Consider the following 21,904-nt stretch of genomic DNA (forward strand, 5'->3'; position numbering starts at 1 on the left):
CCTGGTAATAACCTTTTGGATCTGACACCTAAAGTAAAAGCAATAGACACACAGTTTAACAAGTGGAACTACACGGAACTAAAAGGCTACTGAACAGTGAAGAGTTTCACCAACCAAATGGAAGGGAAACCATCCAAATGGGACAGAAGACACCCAATGTCCCTGGTGGTCATCAGGCAGCTGCCGATCCCATCAGCAATGAGTACCACCTTATGCTTGTTAGAATGTTGTTATCCCAAAGACAATAAACAACAGGTGGTGGCAAAAAGTGAACCATGGGACTATAAATTGGTGCAGTCATCTGAGAAACAGTAATTCTACTTCTGGGCATTTTCCTGAAAAGACAGACGCAAAGATGAAAAGGTACATTCAATTCACCCCATGCTCCCTGCAGCATTATTTCTTCACAATCGTCAAGATATGGACAGCACTGGAATTTCATCGATGACTAAACGGACTAAAAGGATAATATGATACACACACAGGAACAGTCTCAGCCATGCAAGAGAATCAGATCTTGCCATTTGTGACAACACAGATGAATCTTGAGGGCATTATGCTAAATGAAAGAAGTCAGACAAAGAAAGATAAACACTTGGTGATCTCATCAATTTGTGGAATCTAATACAAAACAGAACTAACACAACGAAACCAAGCCTCAGGTACAGTAAACAGACTGGTGGTTGCCAGAGGCAGAGGATGGAGGTGGACAATGGATGAAGGTCATCAGAGGTACCCAGTTCCAATTAGAGAACGTAGAGAGATAAGGGGTGGCAGGTGACTATATTATAGTTAACAAGACTGTATTGCATATTTGAGAGGTTCTAAGAGAGTAAGTTAAAAAATTTTTTTTTTGTTTGTGGGCCACATCTGGCAGTGCTAAGGGGTTACTACTGACTCTGCACTAAGGAATCACTCTTGGTGGTGCTGTGGGAACTACAATGGGACGTTGGGTATTGAACCCAAGTTGGCCATATGCAAGGGAGATGCCTAAGAAAATAAATCTTAAGGTTCTCATCACACACACACACACACACACACACAAATTATTACAATTATGTAAGATGAAGAATGTTAACTAAATTTATTATGGTGGTCATTTCTCAATGGACACAATTGCCAAATCACATATTTAGAAAAGTAAGCCCAAGAGAGAGAAGCATTTGATATAGTCCATTATTTTCTGAATGACAAAAGAAGAACATTAACATTAGAATGTGGGATTGATCCCAAATACAGAAAGACCACCCCAAAAATAAAAACCCTCAGCTTTCAAAAGGTAGAAAACAATTTAGTCTTAGTTTTCCAAAGCCAAGCGGGTTTATTGATTACTTTGGGAAAGTCGGCTAATCACTTTTTGCTCATGATTTTCTCATTAGTAAACCGCAGAAAATGGCCAACGTTATTCCACCCCCTCCCTAAATTTCTGTAGACACCCTTAGGGGTGAACACCCCATTTAAAGATGAAGGCGGGGACTTTGACCAGAACAGGAAACAAGAATAAGAGTGTAGGAAGGTTTTCAGGGATTTGGAAGGAGGCTGACGGGAACCACGGTGAGCAACTCTCAGATGTTCAGCCACGCCCACAGAGGAACCAGTGCTCATCCTGGGAAGCAAGTGGGATGCCCAACAAACAGGCACATCTCCCATGCTTCCTGTGTGTGGAGAAGAGTGACATTCATTTCCAAAGCTATTTGGAAACTACTAGAATTGATACCTTTTATTGAAACCATTTTCCAGCTGCCCAAGCTTAGAGTACACAGTTCTCTCTGTGACTGCAAAACCAACCATTTCGTTATGGAGTCTGATGAAAACTGTTCTCTATAACCTTAAGTCCAAACAATAGCTTCCCAACTCGCTTATTTTGTGCCTTTCACTATTTCTCCAAGAAAACACAAAAAAGTCATTCCTGATTAGATTCTCGAATCAAATTCTATGTGCTGCTTATAATGACAGTAGGTTCCAATTTGTACAAATAAAAAACATAAAAAAAACTAAAGAATCTCCATGAAATGGCCCTGCCAATTATAGTCCCCATGTTTAATCACTATTCTTTGACCATACCCTTCAGATTCTCCAAAGACAACCATAACTTCTACGTTAGGATGATTCTTAAGAAGTCAACACCCACGTTTTATTGTTCCTAAAATAAACTGCCTCTGACTTTTGATTCTGCTACATAGGGGGAGACAGAAAAGGTGTACTTCAACTAGTATTACCTGCATGCCCACTGGGTGCCAGGTACTAAGCCAAGAATAGGGAAATCCAAGAAAGCCTGTGGCCCCGCCACTCACCATGGGTAGATCCACTTGCAGTGCTGACGTGCCATGGAGTGCTGGGAGTGGGATAGAGGGGGTGCACAGGGCCACCAAGCCTGTAGGTCGCTTCACACTGAGTGGAGGAGCCGGAACTTGGGACTAAAACCAACATGGCCAGGACTGGTGCTGTATTCTGTGTGCTAGCCTGGGACAAAACTTACAGTTTTCACAAGTTTCTAATTGAGACCACTTTTACCCTAAAAATAAGGGAGCAGGAGTTTCCTTTCCTCAAGAACTCATGGTTTTTGAATGTCCATATCCCAAGAGCACATAAATGCATGTGTGTGTGTGTGTGTGTGTGTGTGTGTATGTGGTCATTCAAGAGATGAACAGCAAACCAACTGTGTAACACGGGATGTTTTCTCCATGTAACAACTAAATAAAACAACTCAGAGCACATGAGAATTTCTCTAAAACTCTGTCTCTAAAGGCCCATGCCCTTCCCCTAGGTCACCTCCAAAGAAAGATTTTCCATCTCAGAGATGAAGGAGGGGCTATAGACAGGAAAACACAACAGCAAACTGTATGAGTAATTCCTTCATCCAGCCCTTACACTGTGTGGATACTTCCCAAGTACTGACTCATTTAATCTCCACCACCTCCTTGGGTGGTAAGGACAATGATCACTGCTGTTTGGCATTGGAAAAAAAAATGACAAAGAAGTCAGGTAACTCGCCCAAGGTCCTGAGTTGGGATTGGCAGATTCAAATCCCTGGGGAATCTGACTTCAAGGCCCTGTTCCTCAGCATTCCACATTCCACCTTTTAACTCACCCCCAAACCCTGACTACTCTACAAAGGCCCTTCAGGCAGAAGGCATAGCAATTGTGGGGAAATCTTATGTCGTTTCCAATAATAGTGAGTAAAAGAGAATTTGGTGAGGCTTAAGAATCTATCTTGACTGATGAGTGGATGGGAGAAGAAGAGAAGGGGTGAGAGGCAGGAGAGATAGCTCTTTGTTTAAACACTATGCAGACAAAAGGGTCTCTGTGTTCATTTTCTGTCTGGTGTGTATGTGTGTGTGTGTGTGTGTGTGTGTGTGTGTGTGCGGCGCGCGTGCGTGCGTGCACGTGTGTGTGTTTTAAATATGAAATCTGAGTGCAATAAAAGTATTTTTAATTTAAAAAGAGGCATGCAAAAAGGTATGATATTATATAAACTAGGGGGCTGGAGCGATAGCACAGCGGGTAGGGCGTTCGCCTTACAAGCGGCCAACATGGCCCAGCCGAGTTCGATTCCTCCGCCCCTCTCGGAGAGCCCGGCAAGCTACCGAGAGTATCTCGCCCGCACGGCAGAGCCTGGCAAGCTCCCCGTGATGTATTCGATATGCCAGACACAGTAACAACAAAGTCTCCAGTGGAGACGTTACTGGGCCCGCTCGAGCAAATCGAACATCAATGGGAGGGCCTTTACCTTACCTTTACCTATAGAGCTGATAGTTACTTATTTGTATAGATCTCCAAACAGTTCCTATTTGAATCCATGAATTAACTTCAACCTCATGTATTTTGATAAACACAAGACTTTTTTTTTGGTTTGTTTCCCACCTTTCTCCTCCTGCCCATTATACAAAAGATAATGCCGTTATCCTAGTTCAAATGTTTAAGACTTCTGCCAGTATGCTTTCATAAATTCCTAATTAATTTTCTTATAGCACAGTGGGTAGGGCATTTGCCTTGCACTCGGCCAACCGGGCCGACCCGAGTTCGATTCCTCCACCATTCTCAGAGAGCCTGGCAAGCTACCAAATGTATCTTTCCCGCACGGCAAAGTCTGGCAAGCTCCCCGTGACTTATTCGATATGCCAAACACAGTAACAAGTCTCACAATGTTATTGGGCCCGCTCAAGTAAATTGATGAACAATGAGAGAACAGTGACAGTGACCTTGTCTATAAAACCAGTCCCCCAATTCTGTAGCCAAAAACAACTTCTTTTTAAATTTTTTTTTTACTTTTCCTTTCTTTCTTTTTATTTATCTTTTTTTTTTTATTAGTGAAACGCCATGAGGTACAGTTGTAGACTTACAAACTTTTGTGCTTGGGTTTCAGTTATACAGTGATGAGTACCCATCCCTCCACTAGTGCCCATTCTTCACCCCATTGATCCCAGTAGCCCTCCCACCCCCCCATATCCCCCACCCTGCTCCGCTTTTGTGGCAGGGCATTACCTTTTGCTCTCTCTTTCCTTTAGGGTGTTAACACAAGACTTTTAATAATTAATATCTTAGGACTCATATTCCACTACTCTTTAGATTTCTGCATACTTAAATATTTGCCACTATGAAAGTATGAAGATAAAGATATTACCTTTAAAAAAACCATTTAAATAGTATTTTTTGACAACTTGACTCAAAAATTGAAAGAATCAAGTATACTCTCCACAGCCACCAGATGGCATAAAGTGTGAGAGGTTCATTCTGACAAGGCCACCATACACATGACAATCTGACCTATGACTTCAAAACAATGTATTTAGAAGAATGTTCAGCACTCACAACTCACAATTATCTCAGCCATATGTATAAATTGATAGATAAGTTGAAAGTGACAGGTGCCTACTTTTTCTAAATTTTGGGAGCTGGGACACTAACATTGTGTAATGAACCAGAGATCAAACAAATAAAGCCATTCTGTTAAAGGAAATAAAAGAGGAAGTCATGTCAAAGCACTATTAACCTTATATTCTAAGTAAATTTCTCTAACTCCAAACGAAACTTGAAACATCCTTCAAAAAAAAAAAAAAAGCAAAAACCCAAACATGCACATGACTCCTACAAATTATGCTTAATGAAAACTTTTTCTACTGCCAATTGTTTGTTATGAAATCAGAAAGTAGACAAGGCAACAATATTTCTTCACATTGGCTTTGAGGTGAACTGTTGCTGAAGAAAAAAAAGGAAGAATCTCCAACTGGAAGACCTAACCTGAATGACGATGTTAGCATACAAATCAAATTTAAGAACTTCACTTTCTGTACACACTTACAATGAGGCAGACTGCTTTTTAGTAATCCTGTGTTTACATCTAGATGAGAGAGCACATAGCTAACAGGTTAAAAAAAAGAGAGAGAGATTTAAAAATTTCCCTCACTTTGTGAAATCCTTCCATTTATCCGGTCAGGAGGCAACAAAACAATGAAAGAAGTATGCTGGAAGAAAGATGACCTGTGGCCATCTTGAGCCCAGTCACAATCTTTGCTCTCACACAATTAGGTAGCAAAAAATGCCCTTTAGGATTCAAGAGACCAAAAATGAGGTCGAGCGGGGGGCTTTGGAGCAATAGCACAGTGGGTAGGGCGTTTACCATGCATGCGGCTGACCCAAGTTCAATTCCCAGCATCCCATATGGTCCCCTGAGCATCATCAAGAGTAATTCCTGAGTGCAGAGCCAGGAGTAGCCCTTGTGCATTGCTAGGTGTGACCCAAAAAGCAAAAAAAAAAAAAATGAGATCGAGGTCCTTTCCTGAATGTGGTCTATGTAGAGTCAGGGATTTCTAAGGACATTGTATTCATTTGTTTTGTTTTACCATATAATTCTTGGGTTGAATACACAGGAGTGAGAAAATCTGTGGAAAAGGAAAAGACCTTTGGAACAAAGAAAGATGGAATGATGGCAGGCAATTCATGACAAAAGTTGTCTGTTGATGACTTTGATTTAAGTCGTCTCAAATTTGACAGAGACCATGGGTGTGAGTTTCAAAGGAAAAGGCGAAGGCATACAGGACGCGAGCATTCAATGGCCGAGAGCCACCTCCCCAGGTGGTCCACGGCAGTGGACAGTCGGATGAAGGACTGGGGGAACTGCGAAACAGGGACGCGGGCTGGTCGGCTGTCAGTTTATTTCTGTCTCTTTCCTGGCTTCATTCGATCTCTCCCCTTATGGTACAATCATAGTTGTAGTTTTGGTCATAATCCCACTCATCATAGTTCCATCATCCTAGTCTCCTCATAGACCTCAAAGTCTTCTTCCTCGTTACATTTTCTTCCTCATCTCATCATAGACACAGTCCTCTACTTCCAGTCATCTAGTACTCCTTCTAGTCCTCAAAGTCCCAAAATCTCAGTTCTCATCCTTCTAGTCATCGACTTTCCAGTCCCCTCTTATCCCTTACAGCATAGCTATATAGAAATCATGAAGGGTGGTGATACACAAAGGTGGGGTTGAACATTATCATAAAAACAAATAGCGGTAAAGCCACTCCTATTAACTCAAGGACAAAATCTCATCTGAGGGTTCAGCACTCCAGATTACTGGGAAATCCGCTCAAGGATGGGATTTCATCCAGGTCAAGAAGTACCTAGGTCGTATTGCTTTCCTCATTCCTCAGCTAGTAATCCACTTAAACCATAATCGTAAATTTACTTATAATATTTCTAGTCATCTTGTATGAACACAGTAAGAGATATATTAAACTTAAAGGTTGGGTCTTCCTGGGCACATCTTGCTATATATTCCAGACCACAGCCCTCAGGCCAGGTTATTGGAAATAACAATGTATGCAGGGTTCTAACCCCAGCAGGGTCCTTATTCAGTTACTTCTTTTGGGGTCATAACAGAGTTTGTCCATGACCATGCTCTTAACTTATTATACTTATGGCGCTTATAGCTTGTCTCCTTTCAATGCCAGGGTAGCTTAAGCTTGCCCTGGGTCCATCTAGCCCCTTCATTGGGACCCTGCTTTTGTAGTGCTAGGAACTAAGGGTAACTGAAGCTTAAGTAAATATAATGGATGACCAGGAGTAGATATTATTTGAAATCGATTAACTCCCATGCTACAAAGTCATAGCATCAACTGTCTTCCTGTGTCTATAAAAGGACATTGCTAAACAAGCCATGCAAATGACATAAAAGAGAAAAGCAATATAGGATTATTAGTGCCTGATGGTACTGGGTGTGCCTCAGGGGCACTGTTGTAGGAGTAGCTCAATAAACCTGCGGGAGGAGCAAGGACGACCTAATGTTATCCAACACATGGGGATAGGAATAAGAAAGGTGTTGGGGACAGTGTGCTGAGATTCGTTTGTGGAAACTTGTGCTCTGGTGGCATCTTAGTTATCTAAAATGTAGCAAACATTGGTCCCACCTAGGTCCAAAGGAAAGGAAATACTGTGACTTCTTATTCCTATTAGTACTTGTAGACAAGTGCACACATTGTTATTTCCAAAGGTTGGTGGGGTTTATTGTTTATTTTACATAGTAAAAGGAATTCAGTTGCATAGTAGAAAATAGGGTGCTGAATATTTCAAGCAAGAAGGGTAATATATTTTATTTTATTTGGGGACCAAATCCAGTGGTGCTCAGGGCTTACTCCCAGCTTTGTGCTTAGGGATCACTCCTGGCAGAGCTCAGGGAACCATAAGTGATGGTCAAGATCAAACCTGTCTGGGAGTCATGCAAGGCAAGCATCCTACCCATTGTAGTATAACTCCAGTACCAGAATAATATATTTTAGACACTTAATATTACTTACTTCAAATTCCACTCATCAGGATGTTCTTGTTCTGCTGCCTTCCACTTGTAATACATTCCAATAAAATTCGGATCCTCAAGCACTGAAATGAGAGTATTCTTAAAGGATATATATGTATATATATATATGATTTTTAATAGTTCAAAGCTGAAAATAATTTACTTCTTATTAAGTTGATAAATAACAATACCGTACACCATTTAGGTCAAGCTGTAGTTTCGAGACCATTTAGTTTTAAGTCATTGGGAAAAAATGCACAATTTTGCTTGCTTGCTTGCTCTTTCGCTCACTTCCTTGCTTACTTGCTTGCATTTGGGGCTTCACCCGGTTGTACTTGGGACTTATTCTTGGTTCTGTGTTCACCGATCACTCCTGGATAGCTCCAGAGTACCAGTGACAGAATCCGGTCAGCCAAGTTCAAGTGCCTTACCTGCTTTATTATTTCTCTGGTTCCCCCTTTATTTGAATTTTTAAACATTAGCTACTGATTGAAATTAAGATCATGACTGAACATTTTTTTTTTTAATTTATTTATTGAATCACCGTGGGAAAGGTTACAAAGCTTTCAGGTTTAGGTCTCAGTCATGCAAATATCAAACACATTTCCCTTTACCAATACTTTTTTTTTTTTACCATGAAGAACCCCAATAAAACCCCACCCCCCACCCCTCCCAGTCCCTGTGGGGCAGATGAATTCTAGTTAACACTCTATCTGCTTTGATTAGATTCATTGTTTCAACAAAAGATTCACCACTATTATTTAGTTTACCCTCCCCCCCCCAAATCAGACAAGCTGAAAAAGCATTGTGACGTGATTTGCTTTCTACAGCTGGGTTCAAGAATTAAATGTTGGTTTTGGATTTCTGCTATTTTACTTATTGACCCTGGAAGTATTTCTACTGAAAGTCAGATAGTTAAGAAATTGGTTTCTGTGCTCTGGAGTCGTGGCCGTGCTGGAGAGCCGCTCGTGGGGGGCAACTGGTGACCTCGGTAGGGCGTGAGGGACGGACCGGAACGCCCCCCTTCCCATGAGGTTTTAATCACCCCCACACCCCTGGCTCATATCTGATGTCCACAAGGCTCCCATGTGGCCGCCATCTTTAAAAATATGGAACGCTTCACGAATTTGCGTGTCATCCTTGCGCAGGGGCCATGCTAATCTTCTCTGTATCGTTCCAATTTTAGTATATGTGCTGCCGAAGCGAGCACTGAACATTTTTATTATAAGAATATTTATATATCATTGATATTAATGAAAATGTATCAAAAGGACGCATCTAGAAATGACAGACAACAAAGTTTAGAAAAATTCTACTTTAGCACTTAGAGAGGCAAAATAAAATACTGGAGTATTTCTCTAAAGAAATTTCCAGACATCTTCTCTGTTGCCAAGAACCAGCCAGATGGTGAGGTTGCAACATTCTTCCTTCATGTGCTGCTAAGCTTCCCCTGGCCTGAAGCAACACTGTGAAAGTCCATCCCTCCTCTCCTCCCCGCGGCCCCCCAAACAGGAGAAAGAAGTCCTGTAACATTTCCAGATTGCCAGCAGAACCACCGCCCTTCCTTCCATTTTTCCTTTATGTAGGATTTGCGGCAGATCTCACCACCATCCTGTTGGCAGTGAGCTTTCTTGATTGTCCCCATGCAAGTTTGCATCCAGAACCGGTTCTGTATCTTATTTCCTAGGAATGGCAAAGCTATGGGGATTATTACCTTCCCTGAACTGTGTGTTACATTTCTTTATTTCAGCTAAGAGTTGCATGAATATTTTTCTGAAAATGACATCACACGCCTGGTTCATATGTTCATGGTTAACTATAAGCTTTATGCCTTATGTCAAATTCAGATAAAATTTATTGAAAACCTATTATGCTGAAGAGTGGTAGTTACTATATTTTTTATGAAATACTATTAAGCTATATCATAAACACACACATACTCTTTGGGTTTTTGTTGCTGTTGTTTTTGTTTTGAAGACCATACCTGGATGTGCTCAGGGCATACACCCAGCTTTGGGCCGGGGATCGAACCCATGGCAGCTGCATGCAAAGCAAGCACCCTAGCCACTGTACTATCTCTCGGATCCCCAAACATTCCATCTCATGGTCTATTCAATGCCTCCTTACCCCTCATTATCATCCTGGGTTGACAGTCTGGAACAATTTAACCAACTAGATACTCTTCACCAGTCTAATTCTTGTCTGGAGTTTCCTTTGGGGAAGGACCATCTGATGGTGCAGGTAGGGCGTTTGCCTAGCACATGGCCAACCCGGGTTTGATTCCCAGCATCCCATATGGTCCCCTGAGCACCGCCAGGAGTAATTCCTGAGTGCAGAACCAGGAGTGGCCCCTGTGCATCGCTGGGTGTGACCCCCCAAATTTTAAAAAAAATAAATAAATATTACCATACAAGAAAAAAAAAAGAAACTTGCTCCAGGTCCCACAGCTAGTAACTGGCAGAGTCAGAATTAAACTTTAGCAATCCAGCGCCAGAATTTATACTATTTGCCTGCGTATGGCACTACCATATATCTATATGTCCACAGGGAAATTACTGGGCTTATTTGGTCATAGTTTTCTCACCTGTTAAAATGAGTAGTAATAAAGCTCAGCTTATCAGGTTAATACAGCACTATACATGCATGGCACATACTAGGTGTTTGATAAGTGCTTATTGATAAACTTTTATTTTTTATTTTTTAATTTTTATTTATTTATTTGCTTTTTGGGTCACACCTGGCGATGCTCAGGGATTACTCCTGGCTCAGCACTCAGCAATTACTCCTGGCAGTGCTCAGGGGACCATATGGAATGCTGGGATTTGAACCCGGGTTGGCTGCATGCAAGGCAAATGCCCTACCTGCTGCGCTATTGCTCCAGCCCAGATAAATTTTTAAATGGTGGTATTGTAGTGATTCAAAAATATAATACAGAGGATGCTCTGTAAGTTGCATTGTACAACAGTAAATTACGCCATCCATGATTACATATAAATTTGTGACACAAAATATGCAAACAAATTTATGCTCTAAATCAGAATACAACCACTCATCACCATTAGTGTAAATAAAAGCTTTTGGGGCTGATGTGATAATACAGCAGGTAGGACATTTGCCTTGCATGTGGCCAACCTGAGTTTGATCCCCAGCACCCTATATGGTTCCCTGAACCAGCCAGGAGTGATTCTTGAATGCAGAATAAATCCTGAGAACCACAAAGTATGGTCCAAAAAGAAAAAAAAAAGAAAATCTTTGAAAAATATGCAGCAGAATTTAACCATCTATGCAGTGATAAATGTTGAAATCAAGACACTTACAAGTTTCCCTTTAATACTTGAGCAGTAGAAGAAGTATTCCCGAATTTGAAAGCATCTTTTTCATGGTACCAGAAATGAGGCGATTAAAAAAACATTGGATCTCATCCAATTAAACTCTCCAGTGTCAAAATGGCCAGCAGCACATATAATTTCTTTTAATTATATGCTAGTTATGATCGGAAAGAAAAAGGTCTTCAAATAGTTGTACAACAAATCCCTGGGGCAGAAGAGGCAGCTGATTATAAAGTCTTGCACCAAGGACTAGAATCAAAGTCTCAGAACTTCTCCACTGCTGGATGACTACCAGCTCACTGCTTTCACAGAAAGGGATGAATCACATTCAAGGTCAGTGGCAGAGGCAGACACAACAACTAGATGAAACATTTTCATGTATGATTTAGGTAAGTCCTTGCAATAATGGTGCAGTAATCCACTAACTAGGAGAGGCAATGAAAGAGAAAGGATAGGTTTGGGAGAATTCCTTTTGGGACTCTGTGTGCGTGCGTGTGTGTGTGTGTGTGTGTGTGCGCGTGTGTGCGCGCCCGCGCGCATGCCATACCTGGATGTGGTCAGGGCTTATTTCTTCTTTTTTTGTTTTTGCTCTCAATTTTTATTTTTGCTCGAGCGGGCCCAGTAACGTCTCCATTGGAGACTTTGTTGTTACTGTGTCTGGCATATCGAATACTCTCGGTAGCTTGCTGGGCTCTCCGAGAGGGGCGGAGGAATCGAACACGGGTCGGCCATGTTGGCCGCGTGTAAGGCGAACGCCCTACCCGCTGTGCTATCGCTCCAGTCCATTTTTATTTTTAAATATGAGAATTTAAGACTATAAAAGATTTTGCTTTCCTTTTTTTTGCCATTGAAATTTTATTTTATTTTTTATTTTTTATTAGTGAGACACCATGAGGTACAATTGTAGACTTACAAATTTTTGTGCTTGGGTTTCAATTATAGAATGATCAAATATCCATCCCTCCACCAGTGCCCATTTCCCACCACCACGGATCCCAGTATCCCTCCCACCCCCCATTCCCCCCATCTCACCTTGCCTCTGTGGCAGGGTATTGGTCAGGGCTTATTTCTGGCTTTATGTTCAGGGATCAGGATAACTCCTGGCAGTATCAGAGGACCATATGGGGTGCCAGGGATTGAACCTAGATCAGTTGCGTGCAAGGCAAGTGCTTTACTTGCTGTACTCAATCACCTGTCCCCCTTTAGGACATCTTAAGTTTTGAGATGCCTGTAGCACCTGTAGGTGAGATTCCTAATGCACTGCTGTGAACTTGCATGTGGAGTGAACAAAGAGGATCTGGTTAGAGATGAGGAATTAGGAATCGCTGGCAGGAAGGCTAATAACCAAAGCTGGATTAATGTCTCTTAGAGAATCGGTGAAGAGAACTGAATGGAGTTCTAAAGGAAGAGGCCCAGGAATGTGTAGAAAGGAGGGTGGGAATCATGATGTTGTTAGCATGGAACTCAAGAACACAATTTCTATGAGACCAAGTGACACACAGTCTGTCACTGGTGACTTCATCAGGCTCGCTAAGGCCAAGTCACATTTCAGTGAATATCTGCAGATGGGACGATTACTTTGGTCCAGATCATCAAACAGTACTTTAGAGATTTCATTAAGTAGGACCAGAAAGTGGTCCAGCTCTCCCAGTCTGTCTTTTTGATTCCTGATATATGATGGTGATAGTTGGTTCCCACCCCCTCCACCCACCCAGGTAAGCAGAAGTCCCAGATTCCCAGGTTTCTTGAACATTTTAATATTCAGTACTTTCTCTGACTTTGAGGATTGTGATTGGAATCTAAAAGGTCCCTTCCACTATGAAAGTTTCTTTCTGGGATGAGGAAGTAAAGTAAACATCCTTAAATCTGATAATTCCGTCTTCTATTCCTCCTGACTTTTTTCCCCCTTCTCATCAGATTTCAACCCAGGACTCCACGCAAAAGAGAATCTAAATGAAGAGCTGTCGAATGATCAGTATATAGAGCCAGTGGAGAAGTTTTGTGTAGGTTGACCTTTGAAAGGAAGACAAGCTGAAAAAAATCGTGAAGACACTATGGCAAAAATAACATTCATAGAACAAGTTAGATCAACTTACATGGGGTTCTGTGACAGTCATTCACTTTGGATGTGGCTATTGTACACCATGTCTTGTAGTAATCACTAAATGAGATTCGTTTAGTTAATCTGAAAATAGAAATTTAAATCAGACAATGAGTAGTTCGCAAGGTTGATTTTTAAAATTCTTACAAACTGATGAAATTCCAGGCACACCAGCTTTAGAGCTGAAAACTCTGGGGTCTACTGGGAGTGGGGGATGGGTAGCCTCCCCCACCCCCGCACTTCAGAAGCTCTGGCAGTCACCATCGGTTCAGTTCTACAGATCATAGAATACCTGGAGTTATGGCCATATACAGCCCAGTGTGAGCACATGTAATTAGACAGGCAAGTAGCAGAGAAGTCAACTAAATTCAGAAAACAGAAAACAATAACACAGAAGACTCAACAAGGAACAAACGCTTAGCAAACCCTCAGACAAGGTTTGAATGACCCCAGGGTAAGATATAACAATTTTTACAAATTTTCTCTTACTGAACTATTATTTTTTTTTTTATAACGGGTAGAGCATTTGCCTTGCACACGGCCAACCCGAATTCGATTCCTCCGCCCCTCTCAGAGAATTGGCAAGCTACCAAGAGTATCTTGCCCCCACAGCAAAGCCTGGCAAGCTTTCCATGACATATTCGATATGCCAAACACAGTAACAATTCTCACAATGTTACTGGGCCCATTCGAGCAAGTCGATGAACAACGGGAGGACAGTGACAGTGACAGTGATAATTCCATTTACCATTTTGTTGTAACAAGTAATATAAAATAAATTTTGTGATGTTAATGGGGCAGGCTTGAGGGGTGAGTGGGAAACTGGGGACAATTGTGGAGGGAAGGTCACACTGATGGTGAGATTGGTGTTGGAACATTGAATGGCCCTACCAACTGTATTATGAACAACTTTGTAAGCTACAGTGCTTAAATAAAGTGGAAAAAAAGGATATACTGGAAATTTTTTAAATCTACTAAAAAAAGGAAAATTCTCTTTTATCAGAGTGGACTGTCTCATAAAGCATTATCTAAGAGACTAGATGTATACATTCTAACATTTATAATTTGGGGATGTACACCCAGCAGTGCTCAGGGATTATTCTTGGCTCTGAGCTCAGGGATCACTCAGGGGAGCATACTGGGAGCTGGGGATTGAATCTGGGTCTGCTGCAGCCCTACCCACTCCAGTCCCTATAATATTCTAACATATTAATTTGCAGTCATGCATATACTGTAAATGAAGAAACATAGATTAAAGGTATTTGCATTTCATTTTAACATTAAAACTCAAGTTTAAATTAAGGAATTATGTATCTAAATTTTGTTTTTAGAGTAAAAAGTAATTTTTTCTAATTTCTATGCCAAATTAAGATATACTTTAAGTGGAGACACCTAATGCCAGAATTGAGATTTATTTGATTTTTGCATAGAATCTAGTCATTTTCCAAGAGAAAAATAAACAATTCATTTCTTATATCCCTGCTTCCACTTCTTCAAGCGCTAATATTACTGTTTACATGTGCTAATATTACTGTGTCCAAATGTGAGAGCAAAGATTGTTATAAAAGAACAAACAGAAACTATGAACCAGACTCCTAAGTCAATGCAGTCCCAAATCTTTCCCTACAAACATCGAATACAGAGACTCCCAGTATTTTATAAACAAATCATGATTTGGGGAATCTTTTTTCAGTCAAGTGAAATCACCAATGAAATGGCTTAAACGAGATAAACATCAACCAGGAAAGATTTGGTCTGCTTTCCAGTTCAAATTCCTAGTTCTTCAAAGGAAGAAGCAACTTTGCAGTTAGCAAAAGCAGCAATTTTTTTTTTGTAAATAAATTGCAGACAACAGAGTGTGTTTGCCTCAAGTTTGAAATGAATGGGGAAGTATCTAAATGAGTCTATGCATAGACAACAACTATGATAACTGTGGGCACCCAATTTTAAAACTAACATTTTTCCAGTGTGTTATTGCCTGTGCAATCATACTTCAGCAGAAACCCAAAATTCAGGGAAGATAAATTAATCATGATGATTATTGTTTCCAGAGCTTTGGGCAGCACTTTCTACAAGCAAATGATATACTAAACTAATACTAATTTCCCAATGAAATGTCTCGGCATTTGGCTAGGTGGTTGAAAAAAAAAAGATGAAGAAGGAAAAAGAAAGGCTGTATTATACCTCCTGCAAGAAAAAGCTTGTGATCAGTTTGCTGTCACAGACCATTTAGCAGACAACAATGACACAAGAGGAAGAAACCTGTCAACACACTGTCTCGTGGGGGGCTGGGGGGGGAGAAAAAGTACACCATCATCAGACACAATCGCCTCCATTGTTTCTTGTCTGTTTGCTGATGACCCTTGACCCATTCCCTTCCCATCCGTGTCCTGTTCAATTTCAAACTGTTAGCCTTCCGGGGTTTTCTTTTTATTTTCTCCTGGAGTCATAAAAAAAAGTAGTATCCTAAAAAAAGTATAATTTTTGCAGAGCTTGCGGATAGAAAGCTGAGGACTTGTAGGAAATATTTGTGTTTTCAGTTCAATAAAGGCAACTTCCCCTTAGCAATAACAGAACACAAGTCCAACTGTTAGATTAACTACCTGGTATATAGGAATAGATATAAGTAAGTAAATAATATGTATATATCGTATTAAAATACATGTGTGTGTAGTTTCAACCAATAACAGAAATTTATTGAGTATTATCATTGGCCTTATGGTTATAGAAAAAGTAAAGGGCATTATTTTCAACCAAGCAGCAGTTTATTATTCTCTTGAGAAAATAATGTATATATAAACACGTTATATATTTGAGTTAGAAAATAGAATCGCTTTATATTTCAAGAAAGGAGCACATCATTTTTTTTTTTGCTTTTTGGGTCACACCCAGCGATGCTCAGGGGTTACTCCTGGCTCATGCACTCAGGAATTGCTTCTGGCGGTGCTCGGGGGACCATATGGGATGCTGGGAATCGAACCTGTGTCGGGCATGTTGGCTGTGTGCAAGGCAAACGCCCTACCCGCTGTGCTATCGCTCCAGCCCCAGGAGCACATCATTTAACAGAGACATTTGGAGCCTACCATGACAGTGGCTTCTTGGTCAGTGGTAGGGAACAACAACAACAAGAACAAAAATAGGAGGAAAAGTGCTTCAGGAAGGGACATCAGGGAAAGAGTCACTTGGGCCATGAACCTGGAACCAGGCAAGAGGCCTTTCTAGACAGGGTAAACATTGATATTGGGCAGAAGAAGGTCAGAGCTGGGCCTGTGTCCACACTGAGGTCAGGGAAGGGGTGATGGCAGGATGGTCAAGGATGAGAGGAGAGGGGTCCAATCCCAGACAATTTAGTCCCATCAAAGCTGTGCAAATGGCAATGTGGGGTCTTCAGATCTGGGCAGAGAAAGGGTGTGAGGGAGTTGGTGCACTTGATTTATTGGGTGACGGAGAGCAGTGAGAGAATCTCAAATCAGACAAGTAAATGGCTGGAGCCCTAGCACAGCGGGTAGGGCGTTTTTCTTGCATGTGGCTGACCTGGGTTCAATTCCTCCACCCCTCTCAGAGAACCCAGCAAGCAACCGAGAGTATCCCACCCACACGACAGAGCCTGGCAAGTGACCTGTGGCATATTCGATATGCCAAAGACAGTAATAACAAGTCTCACAATGGAGATGTTACTGGTGCCCGCTTGAGCAAATCAATGAACAACGGGAGGACAGTGCTACAGTGCTACTCGAGAAGGCGATTTCTAGGACAGATTACATGCAGGATGGGTGGGTGGCTGGGGCAGGGGTCCAGTTAGGGGATAGAAGCAGTTGTTCTGGCCAGAGGTATGGGGAGTTGATGATAAGGTGGGAGACAAGCTATGAGGGGCAGGAAATGAACCCAAGACAATATTAAATAATTGGCTGGACTAGTTGCCTGACAGGGTAGGAAAGGTGAAGGAATTTGCGGGTCAAATATTCTTGCAAAGCTCCGCAAGACCAGTTAGCTTCGCTATTAATAGAAAGCATGTAGAGAAACTGAAGTAAAATACGAGTTTAATTTTAAACCCTGGTTTTAGGGGCTGACCCTGGAAGAGTGATTGAGAATTTGGGACCGGAAATGTGAGATTTGAGTCCAAGCAATATAAAGGCTGATAGATGACACCAGGAGAGGAAAATAACAAAACTCTGGGAGAATAAGCGTGTGTTCAGAAAAAAAAAAGCAGATGTGTGTGGAATAGCAAGATATTTCAACCTGCGGCATCATGACCAAGAGGAGCACAGGCTCTGATGTCCATCAGTGAGTTTAAAGCATGCTGGGATGGCTGCTCATTAGCTATGAGACTCTGGGCAAGGGACCAAACCTTTCCTGGCTTCTGTCCGTACAACAGAACATTCTCGAGTTGTGAGCATCTGACAAGATGAGTGTGGAAGAGCCAGGCATTAGCTCAGCACCAGCCAGGATGCTCAGTGCCTTTCTAAGTGCCTTCAGGTTCTCTCCTGCAGACTCCCAACCCCATCACCATCCTTTTACTCCCTCAGCGTCTCGTCACTGTGGGTGGCCATGGCTCAACATCCACAGGATGAAGTCTAGGTCTCTGGTTCTTTCTACATCTGCCCGTTTCCACTCTTCTCTTCCTTCATCCATTCTCACACTCAGAAGTGCCACCACTTGGATGCTCACTGCTGTACATTTCTGCATCTGTGCTGGTGACTTCTTCAAGAGATTTTTTCCATCTGCGCCTGTCAAGTGCGCAGTCTCCAAGGAGACATCCAGAAAGATGCTTCATCTATGAAGTTTGCCACAGTGGACACTAGGATACTCGGGCAGCTTCCCCACTCATGGCTCCTGTCCTGGGATAGTTGGGTTTAGGGCTTTCTGACAATGGCTATGACTTTAGATTCAATTATGTTTAGAGCAGTTTTATTCACAGTAGTCAGTACCTGAAAGCAACTGAACTGTTCATTTTGGGTGAATGGATAAATTGTGTATGGACATGCAAACACTGGAATATGACTCAGCCCTGAAAATGGTAGGGCTTGGCCTTAACAGTATTGTGCTAAGGGAAATAGGTAAAACTCAGAAAGACAAACACTGTATAATCGCTCTCATATATTGAATTTAAAAGACTCATCAAAAAAAAGAACAGATTTGTGAAGACAAATCAGAGACAGTCACATAAGGAATTGAAAATAAACTTAGCAAAGAAGATCATATTTGTGGGCAAAAATCTGTGGTTATTAGAGTCAGAGTGGGAGCCTGAGGGAGTTAACAGTGATAAACATTCATTTATAAGTTAAACAAGTACTTGGGATAGAACACAATTATAGCTGATACATTTCTATGACACACAGGAAATCTTTTAAGAGAGTAAATCCTAATAGTCATCATCACAGAAGAATTCCAGAAACACTTTGAAGTTTTCACTATGGGAGAATTGAAATTTTTTTGTGTGTTAGAATGTTCTCTGTGTGTGTGTGTGTGTGTGTGTGTGTGTGTATGCGTGTATGTACATGTTTGTGAGAGAAAGAGATACAGAGAGAATAGCATAACCCTCATAACCTACACTTTTCACCTAGTTTTAATATTTATAACTTTTATAGCATCATAATTCAAAACTACTTTTTGGACATTATGAGACTAAAATGAAGTTAATCCATTCATTTGTTGGATATTCTACTTTCAATATCTCTTTCAAGTAATTTTAGGATTAACATTCTTGTGACTTCTATGCATTTGTTCAATTCTATCTTAAAGATAAATTTCTAGAGCTGGGGGATGTGGCCCAATATAGAGCATTTGTATTACATGTGTGAGGCTCTAGGTGGGGGTAGTGGGGGTGGGAGGGAGGTGTGTATTCAATAAATAAAGAATTGTGGCTCTCTCTCTCTCTCTCTCTCTCTCTCTCTCTCTCTCTCTCTCTCTCTGTGTGTGTGTGTGTGTGTGTGTGTGTGTGTGTTCTGTGGTCTGGAGCCGCTTCCCTCACCCTGGAAAGCTGATGTCAAGGGGCAGAAGAAGGAGGAAATGAGAGCCAGGCTAGTTGGTAGTCAGTTGGAGATTATTCCAATCTAGTCTCCCTCTGCCTCCTTCCAGTTTCACTCACTCCTGCATTCCTCCTCCTTGTGCCCACTTTTATAGCCTTAGTTATAGAGCAAAATCATGAGGGGTTGGAGTAGCAATTACACATAAGTGTGGTTGTACAATCAACAGATGTAAAGTTCTTCCCTCAGGGGAAGCTTCTTCTAGGACAAATTATCATCTAGCAAGGTGATCCCACCTAAAGGCAAAATACCATCTAGGGGTACATTTCTCCTTCCCTTAATCCAATAACTATTTAAACATTCATTATCTGCCTTGCACGCAGCCAACATGGCCGACCCAAGTTCGATTCCTCCTCCCCTCTCGAAGAGCCCGGCAAGCTACCGAGAGTATCTCGCCCGCACGGCAGAGCCTGGCAAGCTCCCCGTGATGTATTCGATACACCAAACAGTAACAACAAAGTCTCCAATGGAGACGTTACTGGGCCCGCTCGAGCAAATCGATGATCAACGGGAGGGCCTTTACTTACTTTACTTACTTAATAATATTACTCATTTTGTATGAACATGGGCTGGAGTGATAGCACAGCGGTAGAGCATTTGCCTTGTGCACTGCTGGCCCAGCCAACCCAGGTTCAATTCCTCTGCCCCTCTCGGAGATCCTGGTAAGCTACTGAGAGTATCTCGCCCGCATGGCAAAGCCTGGCAAGCTCCCTGTGATGTATTCGATATGCCCAACACAGCAACAACAAGTCTCACAATGGAGATGTTACTGGGCCTGCTCGAGCAAATTGATGAACAATGGGAGGACAGTGCTACAGTGCTTGTGTGAACATAGTGAGAGATATATTAAGCTTATTGGATGACTCTCCTGGGGGACATATTGTTATAGATCCCAGACTACAGTCCTCAGGTCAGATGAGTCCTTCCTAATCCCAGCAGGGTCCTTATCCAGTTTGGACCATGACAGAATTTGTCCATGACCATGCTCTTAACATATAGCTAAGTTTTATGGAGCTCAGCCTGTCCCATTTTGATGTCACAGCTCACAGTTTGTCCTGGGTCCATCTACTCTCTTCATCAGGATCCTGCTTTTGGAGTGCTAGGAACTAAGGGCAACTGAGACTTAAGTCGAGTAAATATGATGGATGCCCAGGAGTAAATACTATTCGGAATCAGTTAACTCCCAGGTTACAAAAGCATAGCATTAACTGTCTTCCTGTGTCTATACAAAAAGGACATTTCTCTAAAGTAAACTATACAAAGGACATAAGGGAAAGAGAAAGGCAATATTTCATTTACAAATACAATATTCAGAGTCCTTAGAAGAATCTGACCTTACAAGTCACAGGGTCTGATTTGGGGATATAGGTAATTAACAGATAAGAGAGGCAGAGCACAGGGAAGTTACAGATAAAGACAGAGGAATGGGAATGTCTTGGGAGCACAGTGATGGGTGTAAGCTCCCTGCAGCAAAGGAGAAAGGACAAACCAATGTTATCCTACAGGAAAGAGGTAGGGAGGGAAGAAGGGTGGAAGGGTGGATGGGTGGAAGGAAGGAAGGAAGGAAGGAAGGAAGGAGGATGGAAGGAAGGAAGGAAGGAAGGAAGGAAGGAAGGAAAATAGAAGGATGGAAGGAAGGAAGGAAGGAAACAGGTAAATTATATACTTACACTGAATTTTATTTTGAGTCTAGTATGAAGAAATTGCTCATTTGCCACATTCTTTCTGAAAAAGGTACTTATAAAAGGTAACTATTTTTCTTTTCTAAGTTAGGAAAAAACCCTCAGTAAGGAAATGAAATCAAGTCTTTTGATTACATCAATTGACACCAAATTGCATAAAGAACTTACTTGACAGGTGCTTTCAGGTGTTTAGTAATATCAGGCTTGACTTTTTTACTTGTCACTGTAAAGAGAAAAATTGTTCTGGTTGGTTGGAAGCTTGCCTCTCTGGCTTCGCGTGTGCTCCTTCCAGGTCTCAGCAAACAATAATACAGGACTAAACATCAGGTATAAAACCTCAGAAACAAAAGAAAGATATCAGGAGAGCAAATGTCGAGGTAGAAAGCCAAAGTCTCAGCTGGTCCCAGTCATCTGAAACCCAGGCAGGAGAGCTCATAGGTCAGTGAGCAGCTGGTCAAGCTGCCAAATGTAGGACGCCAGCAACTCTGGAAGGGGAGAGGTGCGGACACCCGCTCCTGGGCAAGCAGATGCTCCCAGCGCCCACCAAGGGGGAGACAAAGAGTGAGGGAGGCCAGGAAGGCAGGAGTCTGGGCAGGAAGTGACCTGTGAGAACAGCGCTCAGAGTCACATGGAACAGATGTGGTGGCTGCCTCTCCCCCTTTGCCGGGAACCTCCCTCTCCAGGCACGAGTGGGGCAATTCATCTTTGAAGTAAGAGTCAAGCCCGACTGAGGGTCTGGCCAGATCTCCCCACACACAGCCCTCTCAAGCAAGGAAGCACCCATAGGCCAAACTGCAGGCCAAACTCCCGACTTCCACAATGTACCCTTCCTCCTACAGATACCATTTAGGTGGAAAGACAAGAATCACCAGCCTTCGAAGAAAGGCTTATAACACGAAAGTGAACAACCAGAATTAAACAAGGAGAAATAAATCAGTAACAGAAACCCACATCTCTGGAAATCTCTCTCGGAACATAGA

General features: G+C 41.9%; 1 protein-coding gene and 1 non-coding gene across 2 annotated transcripts in view; both read right to left on the bottom strand.

The window, feature by feature from the left end:
* Positions 1-7,783: 7,783 nt before the first annotated feature.
* The window catches only part of UBE2U (ubiquitin conjugating enzyme E2 U), a 31,015-nt gene continuing 16,894 nt past the window's right edge, over positions 7,784-21,904 (bottom strand). The window contains exons 6-8 of the mRNA XM_056122205.1: positions 21,093-21,147; positions 13,212-13,300; positions 7,784-7,869 (exon numbers count right to left, since the gene is read on the bottom strand). Of these exons, the coding sequence (XP_055978180.1) occupies positions 7,784-7,869; positions 13,212-13,300; positions 21,093-21,147 (230 nt within the window). The remainder of the gene's footprint in view (positions 7,870-13,211; positions 13,301-21,092; positions 21,148-21,904) is intronic.
* LOC130031180 (U6 spliceosomal RNA) lies at positions 8,890-8,996 on the bottom strand. The gene has a single exon (XR_008793629.1). It is a non-coding gene; the product is annotated as a U6 spliceosomal RNA (small nuclear RNA).

The sequence above is a fragment of the Sorex fumeus genome, unplaced genomic scaffold (genome assembly GCF_029834395.1).
Source record: "Sorex fumeus unplaced genomic scaffold, SorFum_2.1 ptg000045l, whole genome shotgun sequence".
Taxonomy (NCBI): Eukaryota; Metazoa; Chordata; class Mammalia; order Eulipotyphla; family Soricidae; genus Sorex; species Sorex fumeus.